Here is a 22,737-nt window from a genome sequence, read left to right as displayed (position 1 = left end):
CGTGGGGACAAGATTGAGGGCAGAGGACATCGTTGCTATAGCAGCAGTTTACTCGGCTGTGCCTCAGTCAACCAAAGGTTAGTTTCCTACTGGCTTCACCAAGGCCTCAGCTGAACCTAGAGGTCTAGGGACAATCTACTAGTCCTCTACTCGGTAGTTTTTGTTTCGCACTGTCAAAGTACAGACCACTAAAAAAACTGCAGATCACAGTCTCCCCACACAGGAGACACAAGGAGATACCGTTTGGCTGGTTATTTTAACTGCATTTGTAGGGCATATTCTCCCTCCTGTTACACAATGCCATCTAGTCCTTTTTGCAGACAAGAGTGTTGCAGTCCCTGAAGTGGACAAGAACTTTAAGCTATGTCCTTAGGTATCTCTGAGGCTCCCAGACAGCTTTCCCACATGAGGGGATTTGACTTTGACTGGTTTCAGTAAAATTGCAATCTGTAGCTATTTCCATTGCACTGCTCAAAGACAAGGGTGCACGATACTGTTCTCGCTCCAAGGATGGGGACTGCCCTACAGGTGACAAGTCCAATCAGGTATCTGGGGCTCAGAGATTGAGGGATCAGATGGGGACTGCCCTACAGGTGACAAGTCCAATCAGGTATCTGGGGCTCAGATTGAGGGATCAGAAAGAGGTGCTCCTCACAAAATCCAGAGTGAAGTATTACTCAAGGCTTTTGATCCTATCTAGTGGGAGTGGCCTGACACATAAAGTGATGGCCAAGAGGTTATCTGTGGGGGCCAAGAGGAAGGGCCTTTTTCTTTCCATGTAACGAGGTTTCCCTTGTCCTGTCCACCTCTTGTTCAATCAATCTCAACAGTCAATTCTTTTCTGGGCATTACCTCAGATCTCCATAGATGAACACTTGAATGTGCGTGTTAATGTAAATTTCTGCTTTATCATTTTCATAACGATTTCCACAGCACCTCTCAATGTGAGGTGGAATCATTACAAAATGTTACAGGTAGAAAGTGAGGATTTCTCAATTAAGTTGGAAAACTCTCCCATGCCGCTTGATCTTCTTGGTCGTATTATACTGCTGTTTTCCAGAAATCAGCTTACCAAATTTGGCACTATATTCTGGTGTACTCACTTCTCAATATTCCCAGTCTTTCTTGATTAGAGGTATGATGGGGTGAGAATGTAACAAAACCTATTACTTAAGTATCCTTCAGAGGTAAACTCTGTGGGGGCTAATTTTGTTTTTCCAAAAGCAGCACCATCAAAGCAGGAGGAAAGGTTAAGCCGGTACAGAATGCAGTGACGTTTTTCACACCATTATCCCACTGCATTAAGCTAAAAAGCACACATCTACACAACAGATCGCTTCTTATCCAAGATTTCACTTTCTGCATTTTCAGTTACCCATGGTCCAAAACAAAAATATTAGATGGAAAATTCTAGGGATAATTCATAGGTTTTATATTGGGCACTATTCTGGGTAGCGTGAGGAGATGGAATCTTGCACCATTCTGCTCCATCTGGGCGAGACATGATTCATCCCTTTCTCCAGCGTATCCACACTGTATATGCTATCTGCCGCTTAGTATAGGAAGAAACATAATATATATAGGGTTTGATACTATCTGCAGTTTCAGACATCCATTGGGGGTCTTGGAATGTATCCCCTTTGGATAAAGAGGTGACTACTGTAGATGTATTTCTCTGCCTTGGCTAAATGGTTTTAATGATACAGCTTGTGTAACTGAGCAGATAATCACAGCTCAATAAAAAGCAGAAGTCTGGAACTGAAGAGGATGAGCTGCAGAAATCTCGTAATTAAGAACTGTGAATTCTCTTATTTCTCACCCTACCCTCAACACCCATGCACCACTGCCCTTGGCTCTTACTTCCTCTGGTGAATACCAAACCGTGACTTAGTGAAAGAACATGGCTTTTCTGGCTGGAAGCCCTTGGCTGGCACCCCAACTCTGTCACTTTCTAGCACTCTAGGAAGTTAACCCTAACCCTAACCCCAATGCCTTCCACCCACACTTGCAGGGCACTGCCTGTGACTAAATTTATTTTATGTCAGGAACCTACTTTACTGTCTGTCACTTAGGGATAGACTTGTGTTGGCTCCCCACTAACATAACCAATAAAAATAAATAAAATAATTCTCTGTGCCAATACGTAAGTTTAAACTATGCTTCATTTTCTTTTCAAAAATTTAACAGTACATTCTGGCAAATTCTTGGCTCTGAGTTTATACTGTTTCTACTCATTTTTAAGTAAGTAAAGAACAAAATTACATATATAACAAAGGTTCTCCTCTAGCTCTTCACAGCATCTGAAATCAACTGGAAAGAATACACAGAATGAGACAATTATGAAAAACAAACTATATGTGTATATTACTTGCTTAGATTTGGGAGCCTAACTGCTCACAAAAGGATTCATAGATTTTTTTTTTATTGTTAAGCTGCAACGTACATGGTTTAATACAACAAAAAAATTTAATCAAGTGAAAAGTAATAAACTGAACAATAAACAAATAAACACTCAAAACAAAATATTTTCCATTGGAAACATGTTAAGATGAATACGGGGTTTCATTACCATCTTACTGCAATTTTCTTATGTGTTACTAGCCTACATACCCCATGTTTTCTGTAATCATGCAGATGTGAATGAAAGTTTGAATGATTAAATAAATGAAAAGTCCGTTTACTGCAGAGAATCATTTCACAAGGCAGCCAAACTTGGTTTAGAGAACAAAATTATTCAAGAAATTCTCCACGTATTTAGGTTCATTTTAGAATCCATGAACCTTAAGCTGTTCCTCCTTGACAATGCCAACCTGCAAAATAAAATTTAATTTAGCAGAATCACTCTGGGTAACACATAAATTCATTCCTAAGAAGACAGAGCAGTCATTAAAAAGAATCATTGTTAATAGGCTACTGCAACACTGTATTTGTGGCATAAACTGTTAATAACAAAAACTCAACACATATTTGAATATCCTGACATTCCACAAAACATCCTAAATGGACAAAGGAATGATCAGGTCATTCTAATGACAAAATAAACTGGTACTCCTGCCCAAATAAGTACAACTAATGTGCTTCATTCACAAGATTTTTTTACTAAGTAGGTAATAATTCACATTGCCCTTAAATACAATTTTAGAAGCAATCTCAAGGTTGTACATAAAGCACCCAATCACTCACCTCCAAGAGAAACTGGCAAATGTTTTTTCTTTGGTCACCTTGAAGCTGAATAACCTCTCCGTATTCAGGATGTTCAATCACAGTACCATTACAGGCAAATTTCTGAAGAAGTAGATTCAGCATAACTGAGTCAAATGCAATGATATTTTACTTTCACCCTAAGATTATCTGGATGTTAATTAAGAGTATGAACACAGTTTCCTTGGGTCCAATCATTTTAACCCACTTTAACGTGAAGTAAAAGGTGTGAACCGTAATCCTATTTAGACGTGTGTCAATAACTATATTTTAATCTCTTCTCCCTAACACCTTTACCTTTTTGAAAGCTTTCACAAGTTTCTTCTTGTCATAATCATCTGCAATGCCCTGAACAGTAGTCAGTGTCTTTCTGCCGTTCCGTTGCTGGATTCTTATATGAATGTAATCCTCAGTCCCTGCCGGGAGTAAGTCGTCACCCTTAGTTGCATCAGCAAAGGGGTCTGCAAAGGGATACAAAAAAATCCAAAGCAGGAAAATATCTTTTAGTCAGTAATTTCCAGATACAGCTACGCTACAATCTAGAAACTCAGCAAAGAAGGTTCTAGTGCTTCTGCTTTCTTTCTGCAGGTGCGGATGTGGGGGAGTGATAAGGGTAGAGTATTAATAAAACCTACAAGGTACTTTCACAAAAAGAGATTTTAAACAGGTATGTCCACTGATACCGGAACAGAAAAACGTTGTTTTAGATGTTATCGTTGAACATAATCCTCTAATAAGAGAAAAGAGATTTTAAGACCTTAATTTTAGAGCCACTATAAAAATGTGCGTCATCTCGATTACATTCTGATGACAACAGAAACATTCACAAATGCCACCCCAATAATTTAACCCTAACTCTGCCTCGAAAAAAGATCTATATATGTATATCAAGAGTAATTTTACGTATTACTACGCAAGTAGAGAAGACTGGCCCACTGCCCTGTAACAGATCAGAGGCCTGATCCGCAGCATCTTTTACTAAATGCGCCCGAGAGCAGCCACGAACCATCCCGACCGCTAATGGACGCCGATGCCCCAGCCCGAGCCGGCGTCCCCCCTGGCGATCAGCAGGGCAAGTCTGGGGGCGGAACAGGGTCGCAGAGGTGGCAGGGAGCAGAAGCGAGCAGCAGGAGGGTCCAGGAGCGGGCAGGGGGCGGCACAAGGCCCGCGGCCGGGGCTCCGGGGGCCGCCCTCGGAGAGGGGGTCGCCAGGGGCCCGGTCGCCATCTTCCGGGCACCGAGACAAAGCCCCACTCGGGGTGCGGGGAGGGCGGCCGGGGGCCTTTTGGGGCGGGGGTCCGGCGAGCGGCCCCGGCGAGGGCGGGCAGCGGTGGCCTACCGGCCGAGAGGCGCGCAGGGGACGTGGGGGGACGGGAGGGGCGGTGGGGCGACCCGCTCTTACCGAAAGATTGGAGGTTCTGGATAGTGGACATGCGATACTAGTGTGAGGCCGGTGAGGGGATAAAATTCCTGCGGGGCCCGCCCGGATCACCGTGTCAGGAGGCGGTAGTGGCGAGAAAACGGAAATAAATAAGGAGACGCTTCGCCCCGGGGTTGGGAAGCGGCTGGATCGGCGGCGGAAGCCGGGAGGAGGCAGGAAGAGGCGAAGGAGGAGGCGGAGGAAGAGGCGGCAGCAACGGATGCGAGGACGCGAGAGAAGAGGCGGCGCTGCGGCTTCTCCGACAAAATGGCCGACGGAGACTATTTAGCCGCGCCCGCCGCCCCTCCCACGTGACCCTCCCGCGCTTGGCGCCCTGGGACTTGTGGTTTTCACGAGGCAAGAGAGCCCGGAAAGCCTGGAGCGGGCGGGCTTCCGGGACCTCAATTCCCAGCAGGGGGTGCGCCCCCCAGCGGCGGGCGGCGGGGCCGGGAAGGGTCCAGAGGGCTGCAGAGACATCTGGCTAGAGATCGTAGGTCTAGAGCTGTACACCCCGCGCTCTCGCAGGTTCTCCCTTGACTCGCGTTCTCTCGCGGTACAGTGGCAGCAACGAGTGTTCGGTGCTGGGGGGGATTATCTCCATCAGTCACCCTCGCTCGAGGCCTTGGGTAATGTAAGTGAAATCGGGGTACAGAAGCAGAACAAGGTCCCTAGTCCCGGCTTTCGACTTAATGGCTGCCCCTCAGCACCTCTCCTCCTCCCCTCCCGCCTTGTCCGGTTGCAGGAACCCTGTTCGTCCCTACCAAGGGTCGAGGTGGGAGCCTCCTGCCCAGGATTGGGCTGCCCTCCGATGCCCTAGCGCGGTGGTTCGCAAACTCTAACGTGCATCTCCCCTAGGGCTTAATAAAATACAGACTGATAGATCCCAGAGCTTCTGTTTCAGGACGTCTGGGGTGTGACCCGAGAATTTGCAAATCCAACAAGCAGCCAGGAGATGCTGGTGCTACTGGTGTGGGACCACAATTCAGAACCGCTGCCCACCTTCAGCAGGGGCCTGGCATCCAGTGGGGCCATGTATGTCCCCCAGGTCGACCGAACACACCAGAAAATCAGCCCATCAACTTAAATACAGAACCTTGAACAGGAAGGTTAATTGACAGAAGGTTGATTGATACCAGAACAGTAATATCTTCCTATCAAGCTAAACACAGGAGAACAAACCTGAGACTATGGGAATGGGCTCACCCAGGCAGGTGCTCAATTGTCAAACTTGGTTCGCTTTCTGGAAGCAAAGAGATAGACTAAAAGTTCGGGATTCTTAACCTTGTTTTGTGCCATGGCAGTCTTGTGAAGCCTATAGACCCCTTCTCAGAATAATGCTTTAAGTGCATGAAATAAAACATGTAGGATTACAAAGGAAACCTATTATACTGAAATTAAAAACAGTACATTGATAACATAGTATTGCTTCTTTACTAATGCATTAGTTAACAAGATCTAGCAGCAGGTCTCACAAAGGCTGGAATTTTAAAAAGGTGATAAACAAAAGATATTTTGAGATGTCTGTAGCATCAGAAGTGTAATATGAAAATATCTGTGACTTCTATTGGTGCAAAGTTACAGATCCTTCAGGTACTACTGGGATGTTGCCAGCATTCATAATGGAGGAAAGGCTAAATCTGGGTTAGAGGTTAGTGAAAATGTAGGTGGAGTCTTTTTTCCCCATCCAATTTTAGGAATCCCCCCACCCCCGCAATTTTAGCCATGGACCAAGGATCTGCAGACTCCAGGTTAGGAATACCAGGATTTAATAATCTTTAGTGATTAACTATGATAATAGGTACCATTTATTGAGGGCATACTATTTGCCTGTTGTAACCTTTATACACAGTATTGTTAATCTTCATAGCCATTCTGTGATGTAGTTATTACTCTGTTTATATTCATGTAGAAATGGAGGCTTTCATGGGTTAAATAATTTCCGTAAAAAAATCAAATTTTCAACTCTCAGGAATTTAACTGCATTTTTGGTCTTTTAGTCCTGATTTAAATGAATAACACTTTTATTATCCAAACTAAAGTGTAAAGTTTTAGAGCTGGTTCTAAAACAAGGAGAATCAAACATTTTTTGTTGTTCATTAGTTGATTACACCTACAGTGGTTTTCTGGTCTTGTACCTTTATCAGCATGCTTTAAAGTAATTTTTAATACTGCTCTGGATGAAGTTCAGAATAAGCAAAATGCATCTCTATTTCTGTTTTCCTCCTTTGTTACTAGACGCCCCAAACCATTTTATATTATGTTATTTCTTAGAACGAGCCAAGGGTGGTCCAGTCAAGAAAAAAAATAACAAATGAACATAGACAAGTTAAAAAAGATCCAGAAGTCTTTGGGTTGCCATGGTCATTACCCCTGTCAGGAGAGCTTATACTTTCTAAGACCTAGTGTTTGCATCAGAAACCCCCAGGAGCTCAGAAATCTTCAATCAAAGCCAACTATGAATACAGGTCGGATACGTTGTAATTATAATCTGGAAAGCTCTTCTGACCCTGGTCATCATTCATAGATTTGTGTTTAGACCTGACCATTGAACACTTGTAGTGTAGCTGGTCCAAACTGTGATGTGCTCTCACTATAAAGTACACACTGACCTTTGGAAGACTTAAATTTTCTCAATTTCACCTGCTTCTTTTTACTTCTTAAAATGTGGCTCCTAGAAAATTCAGTGTTACATATGGCTCACATACTATTTCTATTGACAGCACTGGTTTAGAGTGAAAGGATTTGACCTATATGTAAAGTTATAAAAGGAACAAATTAAAGCACTTAAAATCTAGTATTTTTAGTTCTAAATGGTACCAGCCTAGTTTAAGGTGATTATTTCATGCCTTATTTCCGAAGGGAGTTTAGATCACTTGCAGAGAACAGTAGTATTGACTAAAGGAATCAGGGAAGATTAAAAAAAAAAAGTTAGAATATTTGAGAAATACAAGCCCCCAAAGCTAGAGATAGACCCCAGATCCGGCTTTTAACTTCCTAACGGTAAGACAACGAGAAAATCAGCTAGGAAGTCCATGTGTCTACAGGATGAAAACATACTAGTTGTGCAGGAGGAATGACTTTGCCTGGCCCAGAGCCACAGGAGGTGTTTTTCTTGGGTTATCATAAAGGGGCTGCTGTGATGTAGTGAACAGTGTCCCCAGCAGTTTGCCTACCGTGAAGGACAATGGTGGGTTTTATGCAGTTGTTTCTTATATGAGCCAGTCATGAAGACATGCTAACAGGTGAGGACCTCGGGTCCTCATCCATCCAGAGGTTGCTGGTTGCGGCGGCCTTGTGATGATGTGCTGCTCAGGTTTCCTGCTTCAGTGAGCATAACTAACTATCTGCCTCAGCTGCTGCACTCTGAATTCAACACCGCTGAGGTCACGCCTCCCACCAGCTGCTCCTGGTGACTCAACAAGGATCCTAATGCAGGCCGGTTCTTGAGAGATGTGGGACTCCTCATCTAGGAGGACCTAGATCTAGTGTCTAGGTCAGAAAAAGTCACTTAAAAATCTCAACTTACGATCGTGAACACTTGATTGTTATATTAGCAATGCGTGATATAAATGAAATGCTTGAAAACGTTATAGGTTAAGAAGGACTTAATTCTTTTATTTATCACTGAAAATAGCAGAACTGTGTTAGAGCAAAACTCATTATTATGAGTATTTGCAAAAGCCAAAAGTAAAATCATGTTTCTAGAAACCTACTTAACCTGCAGTGGGAACTTGAATGATAGATCATTAAACTTAATAATCAAGGGTTACACTATCATTAAAGAGAAGGGAACAGTAATTGGCTCAAGATGGCTAACTTGGTATCTTCACTATCAAAAGATCCCTAATAATGTCAGAAAAGATATATTTTGGGGAAGACTAAATCCAGCACTAAACAACAAGGATGTACCATCAATGGGTCAGACATTTCTTTCCTCCTAAAGGAAAAACAAAACACCCAGAAATCAGTTGATGGAGGAAACTGCATGCTTAAATACTAGCAACACTGGATTATTAAAGATTATGAAATATCTTTAAAATCCTGAGATTTTGAACCTGAAATCCTGTATTTAGGCAAAATAAAGGCATTTTCAAAATGTTTAAAAACCCAGAAAGTTTACTTCCATGGACAATATTGATGATATACTCCAGAAAAATTAAAAACCCAAGGAAGAGAAAGACATGGGATAAAAGAATATAGGTGCATAAAGAAATCAGCAAAAATGATGGTTATGTCCAAATCATATTGGTATGTAAGGAGGGTGAAATATTTTATGGGTGATTTCTAGAAGAATAGAAATTTCTTGCATTTTTCAATCCAACAAAAGACAGGAAAAGGTATAAAAGAGCAACAAGAAATCAGAGTAAATTTAAAACATTAAGTCATAATAAAGATGTAAAAAGTACATAATTGTCAGTAATCACAGGTGTGAATGTTATATTTTTCTATTAAAAGGTAACCTCTTTAGTTTTGATGAAAAATGGTCACAAAACTTTATATAGCAGCTATTTATGACACATTTAAGGTCAAATGACAAAGATTGAAAAAGTTATTGTAAGCAACTGCAAGTTGAAAAGTAGGGTTGATATAACAATATTATTAGGAAAAATGAATTCAAGAAAAATTACATTAAGCAGGACAAAGAAGGATAGTTCATTTGGATCAAAGTTATATTGGACCAAGAATGTGAATCACAAACTTTTATATTCCTTACAACTTGGCAAAACGTATATAAGGCAGAAAAGGAAAAGAAAAATATGGAGAAGTTGAAAAGTTTGCAGTCATAATGGAATACAGTAATATGTTTGTTTCAGAAACAGACATGTAAGGTAAACAAAAATTAAGTAAAGATATAGGTATTTTTAATAATATAATTAATATGTTTGATGCAATAGATATATGTAAAACTTTGTACCCAATGCAAAGCATACCAATTTTCAAACACCCAGGACACCCAAATGTCCATAAACTGATGAATTAATAAACAACATTTGGTATATCCATACAATGGAATATATTCAGCCATAAAAGGAATGATACATGCTACAACATGGATGAATTTTGAAAACATTATGCTAAATGAAAGAAGCCTGTCACAAAAGACCACATACTGTATGATCCCTCTTAGGTGAATTGTCTAGAATTGGCCAAGCTATAGAGACAGAAAGTAGATTAGTTGTTGCCTAGGGCTGGGGGTGTGTTTGAGGGGAAATGGGTAGTGGCTGCTATTGAATATGTAGTTTCTTTTTTTTTTTAATTAATTTTTATTGGAGTATGGTTGCTTTACAATGTTGTGTTAGCCTCCACTGCACAACAAAATGAACCAGCCATACACATACAGATATCCCCTTCCTTTTGGACTTCCCTCCCATTTAGGTTACCACAGTGCATTAGGTAGAGTTCCCTGTGCTACACAGTATGTTCCCATCAGTTGTCTATTTTATACATAGTATCAATATGTCAATCCCAGTCTCCCAATTCCTCCCACCCCACCCCTTTACCCCTTGGTACCTATACATTTGTTCTGTAGTTTCTTTTTTGAGTTATGAGAATGTTCTAAAATTAATTATGGTGATGGGTAAATTGTATGTTATATGAATTATATCTCAATAAAATGGTAATAAAAAGAGGATACAAAAAAGTAAAAAGTAAACAGTTTCTCTTATTCATTGTCAACATATTAAATAAAATATTAGCAAATCAAGTCAGTACTGTATCCAAAAGAATATTATTAACCCAGACATGCCAGGATAACCTTTCATAAGCAAGTATATTATTAAAATTGCTGTAAATGCTTCAGAATTTAATATACAAAGATTGAAATACAGAGTTTTGCCATTTTGTAGTAGCACAGAGAAATGTTCACCAGCCAGGGACTGAGGAATCCTCCACACCCCAAGTCTTTAACAAATCACAATGACAGACTTTTACAACTCGAACACAACCAAGACTACTCCCAGGAGTTGCATTTTAATTAGTAGTGTTGGAGGGACCTTGGGACACCGAGAAGGGGAATGGAGACTTGGTGATACTCGAGCAGAGGTGATGGAGACCTTGTATCTCTCAGAGGAGATGAGACCCCTTGACAGCATGGGAAAGAAAAGTGGACATCATAGTTGTAAGTCACCTAGTTTCAGAAAAGCTCTTTGTAAAGGGGTACTGAGAACATACATTTGGAAAGCCACACAGCATCATTTCATTGAGCTTTAACTTGGAAGTACAGAAATGGTGCACTACCACATTGTGAAGAGACTGATCCCTCCCTTCCCCAATACACTGACAAATTTAAGGACACAAGCTGTATGGTCATCTCAATAAGATGAAAAAAAACCCAAACAGATCTTAATTGATCAGCTGGCTCTATTCTCCAAGGACACTGCCTCCTCTCCCCACCCAATAAGGGCAGGTCGAGGACCACAGTGTGGGAGTTAAGGCTGCATGTTATAGGACCTCATACAATTTCTGGAAGTGGGATGACGTAGGAGGTTGTTGCTTCTTATTTCAAGGATAGACCAGTGACGTTCCCAAGTCTCAAATTTATGGCGATATTTTCGTTGTAATAATAGCTTGCCTGAATTCTTTTCTTAGCTCACTTTAATATGAGAGCTACTTAATTGATTCTATTACTCTTTTAACTGAGACACCAGTTATTTTTTTTTACATTCAATATGCCCATATCATAGTTTGCCTACTATGGTAGGTAATCCCAGAACGATGATGTCCTTATGTCACAGGACTGGACAAAGCTCTGGTAACAGCCTCATGCTCTTCATGTTTTGTCAGTTTCTTGGGCCGTTGGGTCTACATTTTCAAGACTTTTGAGTTTAATCACCTTTCTTTATTGGAAACATTTTCTTTATTTAATGGGTTTGCAATACTGGTAAAACAATGTAACCCAAGATTCAGTTCCTTCTTTCCTCCCTCCCTTCCTCCCTTCTTTCTTTTGACAGGATTGTATCTCATCTAAGCAAAGAAAAGAAGAAATATTCATGTGTCAAAATAGTAATAGCTTGCATTTATTGGGTGTGCACTATGTACCAGGTCAGGGCTAAGTGCTTTCCAGGCAATATTTCTATTTACCTTGGCCTCATTTAAAATTCTGGACCACAAATCCCAAATGGGCAGTCAGCGCCACACTTCTTACTGCACTTCCTAGGATGTTTTTCTTCTTCTCACTCTGTACAATGATGATTTCATACATCTTCTCTCTTCTCAAACCCAAATTCCATCCCCTGTGTTCCTTCTCAGCTGATGACCTTGTTCATATTTTACTAAGAATATAGAAGCAATCAGATGGAAACAAACATCATCCAGTCACCAAATCTCCAAATCTCACTGTGTTTGTACCTCTGCTCTCTGCCTTGCCAGCTTGTTACCATGGATAAGTATCCCTGCTTTCCTCTTTTGCCCTTTCAGAGATGTTTCTCCTGGAAGTATCCCCCTCTCCCTCTTGCATTTATAATATCTCTATATAGAGAGAATTAGTTCCACCAGGATGCAAATATTCTCTGGAATCTTCCATCTTAAAAGGACAAAAACAAAAATCCCTTTGACTTATATTCTTTTCTTGCCAGGACCCATTTCTCTACTCTTCCAAAGAGTTGTCTATCATCACTCTCTCCACTTGCTCATGACTCATCTCTCCTTAACCCCTCCAAACAGGCTTCCACATCCACTGTTATGCTGAGACCATCCGTGCCCAAGTGTGCTTGACTTCCATATTGCCAACCCAATGCCATCTCACTGTTTCCATCTGACTTGGTCCTCTCTGCAGCATTTGATGAAGTGAACTGCTCCTTTCTTCTCTTGGCTTCTATGACATCACCCTCTCTTGGTTTTCTTCCATATCATTGGTCACACTATTTCCAAAGGAGTTGGAAATAGTGACTCCTTCTCTGCTCAAACTGTGCCTACGTGTTTGTTAAGATAAGAGGAAAAATCAGGAGGTGGTGTGTTGGAAGCAAAGGGAAGGAAGTGTGCCTCCCAAAGGCTGGGTTATGAGTGGTGGTCACCAGCAGAGGACAGTTGAGCCCAGTGGACAGGCAACCCCACAGCTGCATTCAGTGGCATCATGGTGTCAGGATGAGGGGGATAGCGCTGAAGTAGAGGAGGCAGCTATTTCCAAATATCCATGACACCAGGTAGGGTCTCAGATCTCTTCCACTTGGGTTACACTGGTTATCATGAGCTACTGGCAAAAAGGAAATGCATTAGAATTCCCCTTGTGCTAAAGAAAAATAAACATGGAGAGGAAGTTATTTTGCATCAAAAGCATCTTTGAGGAAGGGAAACAAACATGGAGAATTATGTAAATAAAGCCATTCAGCTTTGAGAAATGGGTAGGACATAGAGAGAGAGTGAGAAAACAGATTAAATAAAAGAAAATCTACTCTTGAGTTCAGCTCACCTCAATCCCCTTTGAATATTAGGCATCTTTAATAATAATACTTTTCCACAGAAACATGAAAATTTGCAGAGCTGTCAGTAATAGCAGTGAGTTTGGAGGGCAATGTCATTGCTTCTTGGAGTATAATTCCAAAATAAAGGACCCCAGGCAATATAATGGACAATATCCTCAATAGCATTTTTTACGGTAACTGCAGAAAGGGATTCCATGTGGTTTTTTCTTACAGACGTAAAAGAGTAAAGACCTTCACCCTCTTAGAAACAGTTGTGCATCTGTCAAAACTACCCAGCCACGAAAACCAAATCTGGCTTTTCAAAGTAAACATGTTATTTTCTATATAATTGCTATAATTTAGCTGTGGGGACATCACTGACCCATTAGCAGAAAAAACAGATGGGATGAGATTTGTCTTCATGCATGAGCTAGGATGTTGTGAAAATATTAGAAATTATTAGCCATAAACTCAGTCACCAGGCTGTACAGCCAGAATGCTAAGTTACAAATAGTGGAGGAAATGGTACAAGCAGTCCATGAAGGACCTCTCTTAGTTACTCAGAATGATCATTTTAGATGTCTTTCACAGTAGCTAATTACAAAATGTGGAGATTGCAAAATCAGTTCAAGCGAAAGTTTGAGCAAACTTCAGAGCAAGAGAAAGTACTTCTAATGCCCAAATCTGTTCTCACTGTTTCCGCTAATGGAGCTGCCACTGACCCAGCAGCCTTGGCAGGAAACCTGGGGACCTTGCCACTCCTTTCTTCGCTCCTCTCCACTCTTTCTGCTTGGTCTCTGAGTCACCTTCCAACTCAGGAACACCTACTTTCAGCATCACTAGTGTCTTGGGCAAGGGTGGGGAGGTGATTAGGGAGTAGAATTGTGTGAAATGTTAGGATTTTGTAAGGGGGATGGGGGTTGGCATGTGTATTCCTTAAAAAATTTTTTAAATTGAGGTATAGTTGATTTACAATGTTGTGTTAGTTTCAGGTGTACAGCAAAGTGATTCAGTTATACATATATATATATATATATATACATATATATATTCTTTTTCAGATTTTTCCCCTTATATATGATTACAAGATATTGAGTATAGTTCCCTGTGCTATACAGTAGGTCCTTGTTGGTTATCTATTTTATATATACAAGGGTGTATCTATTAATCCCATACTCCTAATTTATACCTCCCCCCTTTCCCCTTTGGTAACCATAATTTTGTTTTAAAATAATTAATTAATTAATTTTAAAAAATAATTAATTAATTTTTTGGCTGCATCGGGTCTTTGTTGCTGCGCTGGCTTTCTCTAGTTGTGGCGAGCAGGGGCTACTCTCCATTGTGGTGTACGGGCTTCTCATTGCGGTGGCTTCTCTTGTTGTGGAGCACGGGCTCTAGGGTGCGAAGCCTACAGTAGTTGTGGCTCGTGGGCTCTAGGCATGTGGGCTTCAGTAGTTGTGGTGCACAGGCTTCGTTGCTCTGCGGCACGTGGGATCTTCCCGGACCAGGGCTCAAACCCGTGTCCCCTTCATTGGCAGGCGGATTCTTAACCACTGCACCACCAGGGAAATCCCCTAATTTTGTTTTCTATGTCTGTGAGTCTCTTTCTGTTTTGTGAGTAAGCTCATTTGTATCATTTTTTTTTAGATTCCACATGTGAGTGATATCATATGATATTTCTTTCTCTGCCTGACTTACTTCACTTAGTGTGATAATGTCTAGGTCCATCCATGTTGCCACAACTGGCATTATTTCATTCTTTTTTAATGGCTGAGTAATGTTTCATTGTATATACGTACCACATTTTCTTTACTCATTCATCTGTCGATGGACATTTACGTTGCTTCCATGTCTTACCTATGGTGAATAGCACTGCTGTGAACATTGGGGTGCGTGTATCTTTTCGAATTAGAGTTTTCTCCAGATATATGGCGTGTGTATTCTTTCTTTTTTTTAAAATAAATTTATTTGTTTTTGGCTGCATTGGGTCTTTGTTGCTGCACGCAGGCTTTCTCTAGTTGCGGCAAGCAGGGGCTACTCTTCGTTGTGGTGCGCGGGCTTCTCATTACGGTGGCTTCTCTTGTTGTGGAGCACGGGCTCTAGGAGCGCGGGCTTCAGTAGTTGTGGCGCATGGGCTTAGTTGCTCTGAGGCATGTGAGATCTTCCCGGACCAGGGCTCGAACCCGTGTCCCCTGCATTGGCAGGCGGCTTCTTAACCACTGCGCACCAGGGAAGTCCCGGCATGTGTATTCTTAAAAAGCACCCCAGGGAACTCTGAGTATCCTTTCCACCCACACAGTTCAGAGCTTCAGGGTGTAATACAGATGCTCAAGATCATAGGGAATCCAAGTTCTTTTGCAGCAGGAACACATTTTCCAAATCCCAAATGTGTCATTCAGTCAAAATAAAGGAACAAAAGGCACCATGAAGGAGCCGTGAAGGAACAGGAAAGAACAGAGAACGAGCCAGACTCGTGGATTTGAGATGCTCAACACAGATCTTTGACCCCCGCCCTTCCAACCCGCCCAGCCTATCTTGTGCTGGGTACCAGCCTGGCAAAGCCTAGACACTAAGACATGTTGCTGAATTCAGTGAATTCAGTGAGTGAATGTGTGTTTATAATCTTCACGTGGTTATCTCCATCAGGATGTCTCAGAAGCACCTTAAACTCAATGTGACCCAACTTGATCCTTTTATCGAGATTCTGCTCAACATTGTGCTTCCATTTCTATATTGGTTAGTGCAATCCGGTCATGAAATCAGAGCCCTGATGTCTTCCAGTCTTTATACTACTTGACTGCTCAGTAGCCACTCATTCACTTCCTTTTTAAACTTCCTTGTTTCCTGAGACATCATTCTCTCCTGATTTTCCTTCTACCTTTCTGACTGCTCTTCCCTCTGCCAGTCCAGTTCTACAGGGCCAGGGCCCTCGGTCCTTATCCTATTTTATAAGCTCCATCAGTGATGCCATCCGTAGGCACAGCTTCTAGCTCCATCCAGGTCCTAACAGCTTTCTGATCTTTAACTTCAGCCTGATCTCTACAGTTGTGGATCCACCCACCTCCCAGACCTCTCCACTTGACCAACATCTCAAATCAAACATATCCAAAAAGGAGTCTTCCTTCCCCAGCCCCCAGCTCAATGAATAGAACCAGCCAGAGGTCTGCGTGCATCCTTCGCACTTCAATCTTTTTCACTATCCATATCCAACCAATTCCCAAATCCCATTTTTGCCTCCAAAATGTCTTCTGGATCCAACAAAATTCTCCTTCCTCACTGTCCTAATCTAAGCTGTCTTGATTTCTTCCTGGACTCTATAGGAAGTCTCCTAATTTGTCTATCTACAGTCTCTTTGCCCTGATACAATATGTTCCTTACACTAAAAATTCAGAGCTATTAAAAAAAATAAACTCACAAATCTGCTCAGGTCACTTCCCTTCTGAACTTTTCAGTGTCTCACCACGAATCATGGATTAGACAAAATGCACCATATCAATCCAGACATGCACATAAATGACATATATCTGTATGAATGGGATGAAGATAGGGAAACACACAAAATGCTCTATATACAAATGAAGGAGTGGATCATGTAACTAGGTGGGGAATGATATCTTAACAGTGAGTCCCAGTGCTCTGAGCAGGTAGAGAACTGTCTCTGGATAAGTGATTGGGGCAGAAAGTGGGACACTTATGCCCTGAGTTTTCAGTGGGGTCAGGGCATCAGAGAGGCCCTAGGAGTTGGCCACGCCATTCTGTAGGTCAAAGACGAGGAGTCGGGGCACAGGAGGAGACTGGTGCTGCGGGGGGAGCCCACTGTTGTTTGGAAAAAAGACTTTTGAGGAACAGGAAGGTCTAAATTAGATTTTCAGCTACTAGGTGATATGCTATATGCCCCTGCTCCCCGACTTCTCCCCCACTCCCAGCCTCTGCCAACTCCTGCTGCCCATCAACCCTTCAGTGAGGTCTACTACAGGGCTGGTTGATCTCTTAGTTGTTGCTGTTGTTTTAAGTGCAAATGGTGAAAGGGTTAAACTTCCCTTCTGGATTGATGCAATACAAAACAGAGGCTGCAATAAGGACACAAAACCGTTGATCTCCATAAGTACAAATTCACAGGCTTTTGGGAAAGTCTTTGGGCTTTAAGGGAAATAGAATTAGCAGTTTGAAGCAGTGTAGATTTGAAAGTAGATTTTTTGTGGCATGGATCCTACTCTTACCTCCAACCATCTGGGCTACACTAGGATTCTCCTGGGCTGGGGAGGGATCAGGAACCATCAGAGAGGACATGACTTTTGAACTGAGCCTTCTTAAAGGATGGGTAGGAGTTTTCAAAGTCAGAGAGGGAAGCATTCCAGAGGACTGAATATAATGTGGGAAAATGCAGAGTTGAGAAAGTTCCTAGTTTTAATGGTTTGTGACCCACAGAGGGTAGATGGGGCCCTACCAGGAGCTATGGTCCAGAATTATCCACCGTTACAGCCCAGCTCTGACGATGCCTGGAACAGACTTTCCAACCACATTTAGATCTGTCTTTTTAGCATTAGCCAGGACGCCCACTTTCCCCTGCAATCAAAGACAGAGTGGGGGCAAGGGGAACAGAATCCTAACTGCTTCAAGTCAAGGCTGGGTGACTTACTCCTTTGTCATTAGACAGTTCAATGATCAATGGGCACCAAGCTGACAACTGGCCAAGTGGCATCAGCAGAGCTGTTGTACCACAGACAGTCAAAATTTCAACAGACCAGGGTCACTAGGAAGAATGGCTACTGGGCACAGAAAAGACAATAACAGTGTCATTTAAAGACAAAGAAGAACCTCTCTTCTGCCAGACTGAGGACAGCAACTCATTCATCACCAGGATCGTTCTACAAAGACCCAAATTACAAACAGGGTGGAAGCACTGATTCATAGAGTCTGTTTTCGGTGGTAGAGCATTCATGACACATGGTCTGCATTTATCAGGGCAAAGAATACTTGTCCAGCCTTTTCCTTTTAAAGATGAAGATCTTTTTCTGACTTCCCATTGGTTTGTCATGAAATGAATGAAATAGCAGGGAAGAATAAATCAGAAATGACAGTCTTGAAAGTGCAAATTATTGTCATTACTGGGAAGAAAGAAAGGGCATGTTGAAGACAGAAGTGAAATGGGAAACACCACCACCACTGCCGGCAAATAGTCCTTTCATCTTCAATTAAGTAATTACCACATTGTTCAGTGAATGAGGACAGCAATTACGTGACTTTTCATCCTGTCACCTTGACACCTAGCACCTCATGGTTGGGGCATATCCTGGCCCTGGGCCAGCACTGCCCCTTGTTGTTTGATATACACAGTACATGGAAGAGAAGGCAGCTCTCACAGTCTGAGGCCCCCAGGCCCCCAGTCCTGTCTCTCGCTGAGCAAGTACAAAGCTGAGAACTCCGTGAACTTGGTGGCACTGTCTGGGAGGTGCCAAAGGCATACTCCCCAGATTTGCTATGATGACAGCAGAGGACAGACTCTCCTGGAGTCATGGAAGATCTTACGAGTTGACAGGAGTGTGGGGGGTGTTTGGTGCACTTTTCCTGCTCAAGTAGACTTCCCAGAGGCTCTTAGGTTGCTGGGTCTGTAAACTGCTGTGCCTGCCTGGCTGGCTCGCTCTGGGCCCTATGATACAAAGGAAGGCAAGGCTGGATAGAGGAGGGGGCTGTTACCTGGTCCACCTGGCTCACAGCCTGGCTCACCTGGCTCTACAAGCAGAGATTTAACTTTATCCACTTCAAAGAGCCACAAGGAAACTTTATTGGAAATCCCCACTCCTCAAGGCTGCCCACTGGGTTGTTTCCAGGCAACAATAACTTGATGTCTCTCAGAAGTTCAGTTAGGATAGCTGGGTAGTAAGTAGACATTTCCTCCCTGTGCTGGGGAGGAGAGCAAGGGAAACAGGCAACACTGACAGAAAGCTTTTCCCTAAAGGGATGGATCAACACTCATTTCAGGGCTCAACCAATAGATTGGGTCTCTCTGGATAACCTCCTCACCTCTGCCCTTCTCGCAGCTGCCCTTTAAGCACTGGGTTTGATCTTGAGAGTTAGCATTGTCCCTGATAGGGGTGACGGTGGGGACTAGCTGGAGGGGGAATTTGAGTCATCAGAAGTTTACGAGGTTTTCTAACTAGTAGGTGGTCTTTAAACTTTTTGGGCCACACATCCCACCAGTAAAAACTGTTTGACAATGCACCCCCAAAATATGCATATTCATTTATAAATTACTCACATGTACTTTCATCTATCCATATATTTAATATTGGTAAATCTTACTTCCAGATAAAAAATAAGTATAAGTGAAAGGACTAATTGTTCTTTCACATGACCTCAGTGGACCATCTTCTGTACCTCTTGTGTAGTCTGTACCCCACTTTGGAAACTGCTCTTCTGACCTTTGAGTACCCCAAGTTCTGGCTTTTCATGGGCAAAGGATGAAGGAGAGAGATCCACACAGAGAAAAAATGGTTCTCGGCTGAGCACGTGGGTTTTGTTCAAAGAAGTCAGTGAAAAAAGTGAGCATCTCAGCATCTTCCCTGCCTTATCAGTGATGGCAGGAAGGAGTGATGGCACCCAAGAACTCTGTGTTAGTTCTTGGACAGCTTAGAGACAGTGTTTTAAGAGACTCGCTAAACTAAGCCAAAGTTACTGGTGTCTCACTGGGGCCTGCAGGTCGTGAGTATCTGTGGATACAGGGGCTTGTGCTTTTGGATTCTGGGCAGCAGGTGCCTGGACCGTTCACTGCCACCTGGGGTTGCTCCACTGTCTTTAGAAAAGAGGGGAGGGTGAAGTAGAGGTTTGGGAGAGCCTTTTGCTTCTCCATCTTGGTGTTGAGATCCCTCCTATACACTTTAGTGTTGGGAGGATGCTCACCTCAAACCCCAGGATGGGCATGTGGGTGCCTGTTGGGCACCATCTTCAGTTGAGTCGCTTGGGCATGGTAACCATAGTCTAAAGCTAGGACCACCATGGCCAGCCTAGGTGAACCAAATTTCTTTCAAGCACCTGCTCTGTGCCAGGCTCTGCATGGGATGAATGGAGCCCACTTCCTCAAGAAGCTTTCAGGTCAATGCAGGAGAAAGATAATCAAACATGTACATGCAGTGCAGGGGATGTCTTAGTTTGGGGTTTCCCCAAAGGAGATTCTGTGTTGAGTAGTTCATTTGGGAGGTGACCTCCAGAGTACATGCTGAGGGAGGGAGAATGTGAGAGAATGAAGGGAGAAAAATCACAAAAGAAGCACTAATGAACAGGTTACTGCTGTGGGTACCTGGACCTCAATTCTGCAGGGGACGCTCTGAGGGACTCTATCGAACCATGCTATTCAAAGTATGACCAGCACATCAGCATCATCTGGAAGCATCATGGGCCCCACCAGGCCTGCTGAATCAGAATTTGCACATTAAAGTTTGAGAAGCACTGCCTTTAATCTTTCATCTTTATCAAACATGATAACTTTGATATAAAACATATTTCTATATTTGGGGACTTGATTCTACCCAACTGGATCCTTCTGAATAACTTCTTTGAGGTTTCCAATATTTGAAGTGGATATTAAAGTTTTCCAGTCCCTTGAAAGCTCTTTAAAATGCAACTCCATTTACCTGCACTTTATCATAATTATAACTCAATCGCAGAGACAGAAGGCTCACGCAACCAACTGTTCTGTAAAATGCAAATTTTTTATGGGAAATACTTCCCCTGGGAGAAAATAGAGTGGCTGTCATTTGGAAAGTTATTTTTAAAGGAACGCACCAAATGCCTCCTGTCCTTTAAAGTTTTGTTAAAAATTTCAATGAATACAGGACCCTTTGTGAAAGATCAACACACACACACACACACACACACACACACACACACACACGCAGAGAGAGAGAGAGAGAGAGAGAGAGAGAGAGAGAGAGAGAGATCCTTCCAAAAAATGTAACAGAAGTTTCATATATCATGGAAGGTCCAAAGCAAGTAGCTCAATAGTTGCTTATACATCTTTTATATTGGCAAGTGATTTTACTTTTTTTTTTTTTTTTTTCGCGGTACTAGGGCCTCTCACTGTTGTGGCCTCTCCTGTTGCGGAGCACAGGCTCCGGACACGCAGGCTCAGCAGCCATGGCTCACGGGCCCAGCCGCTCCGCGGCATGTGGGATCTTCCCGGACTGGGGCATGAACTCGTGTCCCCTGCATCGGCAGGCGGACTCTCAACCACTGCGCCACCAGGGAAGCCCATGATTTTACTTTTGATATTCACTCATCTTCATTTCATCACTAACACAAGGATTAATCTAAGGTTATAAAACTAATTTTTCACGTAGTGTATCAGTTAGCTATTACTGCATAATAAACCACTCCCAAACTCAGTGTTTTAAAAGAACAATGATTTATTCTTGCTCTCATGTCTACAGGTTGGCTGGGGTGGCTTTGATGATCTCTGCTGGGCTCAGCTCAGCTTGGCTGTAGGTTGGATCTGAGTCTGTTCCTTGGACCAGTGGGCTGCCTGTGGCTTGTGCTCATAGTGAACGGCAAATATAAGTGGACAAACCCAACTCCATAAATATATTTCAAGCCCCTTATGTAGCTCTTTTTCTAACATCTCATTAACCAAAGCAAGTTACATGGTCAGATCCAAACCAAGGGTTGGATAATGCTATGGTCTGAATGTTTGTGTCCCCTCAAAATTCATGCTTTGAAACCTAACCCCTAAAATGATGATATTAGGAGGCAAGGCCTTTGGGAGGTGATTAGGTCAGGAGGGCTCCACCCTTATGACTGGGATTAGTGCACTTTTAAAAGAGGCTCCAGAGAGATCCTTTGCCATGTGGCGACACAGTGAGAAGTCTGCAACAGGCTTCCACCACAACCTGACGGTGCTGGCACTCTGATCTTGGACTCCCAGCCTCCAGAACAGTGAGAAATAAATTTTTGTGGTTTATAAACTTCCCAGTCTTTGATATTTTGTAATAGCAGCCAGAAGACAGAGAAGTGTGCTCCACCAACCATGGGGCAAGTCACATGGCCAAGCCCAACGTCAGTGGGGTGAGGTAGTGTACTCCACCCAGAGTTAGGGGGTTAAGGGAGTGAATATTTGCAGCACAATAATCTCTTCTACTATGAGTACAAAAATTGAGGCACAGCATTCGGCAAAATAAATCATGGTGCTTATATTCGAATGATTTTCTTATTCCAAGAGAAAAAGGAGGAAACCAGTATTGAGGACCCATAGTTATCAAACATTCTGCTGAGAGTTTTCTCATGTGTTACCTCAATGAACGTTTTAACAACACCATGAGGAATATATTTTAACCCCATTTTACAGATGAGGTGATAAGCCACAGAGCTGGTGTGTGGAATATCAGAGAGTAGAGCCTAGTGTTTCCTGGCAGCCTTCAAATGCTGTGAATATTGGGTCACTTTTTTTTTTTTTTTTTTGTCATGGCAAATCAAGCACCTATTTCTTAGGGGAAAATACTGTCTTTACTCTGTTCCTATTTACCCCAGAAGCAAGAAGAGCTGTAAACTTTCTATGAGTGTAGCTGCCCATCACTCTTGACACTCAAATTGTTGACCCAAACCAGTTCTCTTGAATACTCGGAGTGTTGATGCAGATTGGCTGCTCAATACAAGGTTTTTGGGCTTCTGGGTTAGGGAGACTGAATGCTCGGGTAACTGGAGTGTGGCTGGACCCTCTTGGCTGTCT

At 42.6% G+C, this 22,737-nt stretch overlaps 1 protein-coding gene across 1 annotated transcript; it reads right to left on the bottom strand.

Annotated features, from left to right (window-relative positions):
• Positions 1-2,405: 2,405 nt before the first annotated feature.
• On the bottom strand, positions 2,406-4,888 carry EIF1B (eukaryotic translation initiation factor 1B). Its single transcript, XM_030846212.2, has 4 exons — positions 4,603-4,888; positions 3,499-3,662; positions 3,184-3,285; positions 2,406-2,810 (listed from the first exon to the last, which is right to left on the bottom strand). Exons 1-4 carry the CDS (start codon positions 4,631-4,633, stop codon positions 2,766-2,768), a joined length of 342 nt encoding a protein of 113 aa, XP_030702072.1. The 5' UTR covers positions 4,634-4,888; the 3' UTR covers positions 2,406-2,765.
• Between the last annotated feature and the right edge of the window lie 17,849 nt (positions 4,889-22,737).

Source organism: Globicephala melas, chromosome 11 (genome assembly GCF_963455315.2).
Source record: "Globicephala melas chromosome 11, mGloMel1.2, whole genome shotgun sequence".
Taxonomy (NCBI): Eukaryota; Metazoa; Chordata; class Mammalia; order Artiodactyla; family Delphinidae; genus Globicephala; species Globicephala melas.
This window is presented reverse-complemented; position numbering and strand designations above follow the sequence as displayed.

Coding starts and splice junctions, on each gene's coding strand:
- EIF1B (XM_030846212.2), bottom strand. CDS start 4,633: ATGTCCACTATCCAGAACCTCCAATCTTTCG. Junction 3,663..4,602: donor CCAGAACCTCCAATCTTTCG/GTAAGAGCGGGT, acceptor ATCCCTTTGCAG/ACCCCTTTGCTGATGCAACT. Junction 2,811..3,183: donor TTTGCCAGTTTCTCTTGGAG/GTGAGTGATTGG, acceptor TTTATTTTGCAG/GTTGGCATTGTCAAGGAGGA.